Source organism: Chaetura pelagica, unplaced genomic scaffold (genome assembly GCF_000747805.2).
Source record: "Chaetura pelagica isolate M959 unplaced genomic scaffold, ChaPel_1.0 scaffold9, whole genome shotgun sequence".
NCBI lineage: Eukaryota > Metazoa > Chordata > Aves > Apodiformes > Apodidae > Chaetura > Chaetura pelagica.
Window position 1 is genome coordinate 102159 of NW_009954494.1, and position 6000 is coordinate 108158.

The 6000-nt window shown below is 37.4% G+C and overlaps 1 protein-coding gene across 1 annotated transcript in view; it reads right to left on the reverse strand.

Annotated features, from left to right (window-relative positions):
• Positions 1-6000, reverse strand: part of GALNT2 (polypeptide N-acetylgalactosaminyltransferase 2) — a 44065-nt gene that overhangs the window by 34049 nt on the left and 4016 nt on the right. Inside the window, exon 2 of the mRNA XM_010004531.1 lies at positions 3122-3275. Within this exon, the coding sequence (XP_010002833.1) occupies positions 3122-3275 (154 nt within the window). The remainder of the gene's footprint in view (positions 1-3121; positions 3276-6000) is intronic.

Below are 6000 nucleotides of genomic sequence, written 5' to 3' on the forward strand. Positions count from 1 at the left end.
TTTCTTTCCTCAAGTTACAGCACTTAATTTTACATGCAGAATGAGAAAACACATTTGGATAAAATAGAAGTTGAGCTGAAAACCCAAATCTAGACCTTCAATACTTAATATAGGTCATTAAAATCAGTTCAAACATGAAAAGTACATTCCTTTCCCCAAAAATTTAAGTTGCTGGACTGGTTAATAATATTAACAAATTTTCTAAAACCTCTGTGGTTTGCTGAAACTTTTTTTTTTTTTTAATAGAAATATCCAGTTTAACCAGTGCATGGAGAGCATTCACCTCAGGTATCTGGGTACCAAAGAGATGGGAAAATTTGTTTCTTATCTACTTATGAATAAAACTTAAGCGTGAAGTCAGAAGCTTCTCGTGGCTGCCAAATGAGAAAAGAAGCTACAGTAGAGCTGAAATCTACCAGCAACTCTAAGGAATCACATCAACACATCAAGTTAAGAGGGGTGATCAGAAAGCACTGGTCCAAAGGCAAGCGTGGTGGACACTGATCCAAAAAAAACATGGAGTGGGTCACCCTTTATTGCATCTTGAGAGACTATTTTACACTGACAGGAGGACAGCTTTGGAAGTTTCCAATTTTGACTATGACATTAATTTCCTGGATCTCCTAAGTCTACCACGACAAGGATAGCTTTCAGTTACACATTGTAAACAGACTGAAACAGAAGGAAACCCAGAGGTTTCTCAAAGCTGTTGGAAGTGGCAGTTATAAGCATCAGCTGGAGTGAGAATCTGTATTTCTGCTGAGAACTCCTCTCTCTGCTTCCTTATGTTGTATCTGCCTGTTTCTCACTTCTTCCTTTTCCTTAAAATAAAGGCAAGCAGCTTAAACAAGTGAACCAAAATGTTTTCTAGCACTGCTGGCATGCTTTCACAAAAAGCAGAAGACTTTGGTCTTATCTTGATGCTAGTAAAAGTTCACCTGATGCAGAAAAGACAAAACAATGTAGTATAATGAGAGATACACACTTACATATCTAACATAGAATCCTGATAAACTGCTTCTGAACAGCCTAGACAATTTCAGCAATTAAACAGTAGTATTATCTAGTTATTTTAAAGTCAGACAGCCTCTTACAAACATCAATACAACTAATAAAAATTTGCTTAAGCAGAAACAAGTATTTCCTCATCCAGATTTCTTAAAGAACAAGATTACATCAGCTCCATAAGAGATCGTTATCTGCTGCCAACAGTCACATGCCCAGATCTATAACATATTTTTATAGCTATTGCTCAAGCTCTTGCCATTGGACAGTTCCCAAACAAATATTTAATGAGACTTTTTCAGATTCTGCAGTGGAAGTTCTTGTCAAAATAGAAGGAAAAATAATTGCAACATGGCAGGGAAAGCATCATAGACAATTTGCAGTAATGACTTCTTCAGATTGGGGTTCAGGGTTCTTTGTGTTTGGTTGTTTTCTTTAAAAAGATGACCATTTACAGACTGACAGGCACTTTAATTTGCTCCACGGTAAAGTCTAAGTAAAATAAAGTAAAGTCTAAGTCTAAGTAAAGTCTAAGTCACAGCACAGATACAGCCTTTCCCCAAGAAACATCTCTCTCTCCATTGCAGGGTTCTTTTCCAGCTCCATTTAGTGAAGAAACAGGCAAGCCAACATAAAATCACAATACTGACAGTTAAAACAAAAACAGCCACAGTAATATAATTTGACTTCTGTCACCTCTCTTATTTAAATTCTTCTCAAAGGAGAACATTTCTCTGTTAGAACCCACTCAGAGATGATTAAATATCTAGAAAAAATCCATATTCAGCATATCAGAGTCATAAAAGCTTCTAGAAGATGGTGACTGAGCTTTGTGCTCTTATGAGAAAACAATACCTGGTATAAAAATGTTAAAATGGATTTCTTGTGAAAAAGAATAAAGAAAATTCATAAGTCATTTAAAACTCCTCAGCCTGCCATGGGCATCACGCTTTTCAATGCTTTCACAGTAACAAGTGAAACACCAGATTCTTCCTACTTTCCCATGCAACTAATGGCAAAGTAGACAAGACTTGCTTTATCTACAAATCATCTGCTAGAATGGAATCTAGAACCATGCCATTATACAAGAAATTTAAAAATGAAACAGTAAGTCTGAGTTTTTATACAAATCTTCTTCACTATGCCATTCCTAATCAAAGAGTTTTATGGAGAAAAAACAGGAACCTTCATTTTTTCTCTCTCCCTCTCTGGTGTCTCCTCCAGCTTCTTCTCCCTACAAAGCTGTGAATGTATGCTCATCCTAACTGTAGAATTAGTCAGGCAAATTAATTATAAGCAGTTGGCTAATTTTATGATTTGGTTTTAAAAATGAAGCACATATAATACCAAGTTCAGCCTGCCTTTGATACATTTCTTTACGCTATGGAAGTCCTAAAGAGCAACTCTTGTTTCAATATTAATCAATTTTGCTTAAACTAGATTAGTGCAAGTTACTCAACCCCTTTTTTAAATTAAATTCTTCTCTACTCACAAGAAAAATAATATTTTTCCTTATTCTGTTTTCCGAATCAGCACAAGCAGCCTGGCATAGCTCTGAAGTGTAATTCTCTCCTGTATTCACTGGGGTGTGCATGTCCTTTAGGTCTGGAGTTGACAACGATCACAAACACACTCAGAACAACAGAACCACGGAGTGACTGAGATTGGAAAGGGCTCCTGGAAATCTTTCAGTCTAAACTCCCTCAAAGCAGGGCCAGCCAGAGCAAGCCCTTTGGGCTTTAAACATCCCTAAGCCTGGGGATTTCACACCATCCCTGGGCAACCTGCTCCACTGTTTGATCATTAACACAGTGAAAGAGCCTTAAAAATACAGGAACAAAGAAAAGCCATCAGATAAACAGGAGCAAAGAGAGACTGTAATGGACCACCACTTTGTGTATAGAATATACACTGATGGAAGTCACAGAAATAGAAAAACTTGAATAAGATTCAATGTTCTTTAACCCACTGTTGGAAGGATTGCAGCACAGTTTACTGTTGCTGTCATATTGCAAAGCTGGAGAGCTACTGCTTTAGAAAAATCACCTACTGCTCAAAAGCCATAAAAACAAAAAAAAATCAATCCAAGACAAATATTGCTCATTTTGGCACTTACTGATCATGCCTAGTGTCAGGAATGCTACGGTCCATTCGCAGTTTGTCACTTTCTACCTGATTAAACTTATTGCGGGCATATGGATCCTGCCCAGATCGCACCACGGTAGCACCAACATAAGCATCTTGATCAAAGTCTTGCCACCGAACTTTTCCTACAACAGAAAAACAGGAAAATAGCCAACATAATCTTTGCAATTTAAGGAACAGCATTCAGCAGTCCAAACATAACTGATGAAATAGTTTGATTTTTCATTTTGCAACAGTCATTAAACCTCAACAATACTCTTAACAGTAAAACATCGACAGACGCCTCTGCATGTTAAATTCCGCTAAAATAGCCTGGAAATTAATATAAAACAATTTGACAGATCTCAGTTTATACAAGTAACCACCAGACTATGCTTCATCTTGTCCATTTTGTTTCCATTTTAAAAAAACCTCTCCATATATTGATGGGCATTAATATGGCAGGTGATTTGGCTATAAATTTACCCAAGTAATATTTATTTTTTAAGATCAAGTCCAGACTTCAAAGACATCATAATTTACTGTCTCATTACTTAAGTAAAAACAGTCAGTTATAATCAAAACATTTGAAGATTAGACCTTATAGAAGTACAAGACAATATCATTCAAAAAAACCAGCATTTCACGTAGGCAGAGAACCACATCACTCTCCAATATGATATAACCATAACCTCCTTCACAATCAGACCTGATTCACAAGTAAACCTCTTTTTAACAGGAACTGTGTAATAAAGTGACTGGTTGTGGCACTAACATGGAAAGGTAGACTAGCATCCAGCCACCAGGAAGGAAGTTTCAGGACTTTCACCATCTTCAGGTGAAGAACAATGGTATGATATTTATCAAGTGTCTTCAAACTGTCACTTCTTACCTCTGGTTGAATGTTGGGGTTTTTTTGCCTGCTGACCACCAAACCTATGCTATCTACAGCAAATTTATACCACCTTTAACTTAAAATCAGAACTCAAGTTTGAATGCAACACAGACAACATGGATAAGAATTTCCTGCAAGCATGTTGTAGTGAACACAGCATGCTGTTGGCACACACCCAAAAAAAGACACAAACCAAAAGCTGTCTTTTGGAGTTTCTGTTTATTACAGATAAGAAGATATAATATTCATTGTTTTCATAATTAACAAACAAAGTTTTTGAGGTACTTTCAAATAAGCAAGTAGCAGGCTACACTCAATTCAAGTTCAGCTTTTAGACAAAAATTATGGCTTGGACATATGCTAAACTAAGCTGACATGCATAGAGGGAATACTACTCTTAACAGTTGTTAACAACAGCCAGAGGCTGCTCAGATGTGTCAAGGTTTGCCTTTGCTCTGTCCATCTCTCAATCTGTACAGCATGGAAACTAAGGCAGGCCTCATTCATAGCTTTGCAACCACATTATGTTAACTCCTGCTAGAAGATCCTGATATTTTCCATAATTAAACAAAATAACTGTCCATTGTTTAACTCGACAAATACCCCCAATTTGCTTAAAAATCCTCTGTAATCTCAGGATCATCCAAGGAGCTCATCTACAAAAGCAACTTTGACCCATGGTGTGATTTGGTTATCAGATGGTACTACAGGTTGTAAGGCAAAAATATCAAGGTTGGGGAGAAGGTAGTTTTTGGTTGGTTGGCTGATTTGTTTTTAAGAAACTTCCAACATTGAAATTAAGTCACGGAGAGAAAGGTGCCCATGCTTTTGGATTATTGGTTTAAGGGATAGCTAGTTAATACTAAGCAATTACTTCTACATTTGAATTACCAGTCTAAAGAAATTAAAAAATGCACACACACGCAGAAGCCAGAACTAGAGAGTTAGACAAAAACTGACTGCAGAATGTTTAACAGACCCTTGGAGAGGTAGGCTAGGGGGGAAACTATAGGAAAATAACTGGCAGGAGAAATACATATTTTCAAATTCCAGTTACTGAAAGAACTCTAAAAAAGAAACTTCCCAGCTGTTGTTGGTAGCCCACAGGCAGTCAAGAGCTTTTCTTAGCCTTTCAAGTTCTTTCTTCAAAATATTTCCAGGAACTTATTTTCAAAATAAGTTTACACCTCAGCCAACTACCACACAACAAATAACCCAACGGAGAGCTGTTTACAAAAATTACACCAAATGTCACTTGCAATAAAGCTATAAAAAAGACAGAGTGGCTTGATTCAGAAAACTGGAAAAACAGTAGAGATCACAAAATCATCTCCACATGTAAGTCTCTCCCTTAGCATTTCCAAATACTTTAGCAACCCTCCTGGTAACTAAACTGCAAAATCACCCTAGCTTCTAATTTATAATGTAACTTCAATCTGGAACATAGGTTGAATATTTTCTGAAATACATTTAACTGCCTTTCCAGTTCAGTGCATTTTACAAAATATAACCTACACTTAAAATATATTTATGTAGGATGTTTAACTTCCAAACACTCCAACTTCCAACAGATTTTAATGCAATGTCTACTGCAGGACTCCCATCCCCATCCACTCCTCCAGTTGCCTTCCATCCAGTGGAAGCAGTAACTAAAACACAAGAGGTCATGAGGACATCCCATCAGTGGTATGGTTAATGCCATCAAAAGCATTTTCTTAAACAGGTGTGTTCTTTATGAACTACAACATACAACACGGGCCACCCACAAGGTTACAAGCACTAACAGCTCAAGGTAACTGCTGGAAAGTGAAAGCCTCATCCAAATCTAAAAGTCCTGCACTTGGGACACAACCCCATGCAATGCTACAGGCTCGGGGAGCAGTGACTAGAAAGCTGCCCAGCAGAAAAGGATCTAGTCAACTGCTGGCTGAATATGAATCAGCAGAGTGCCAAGGTGGCCACAAACACCAGTGACA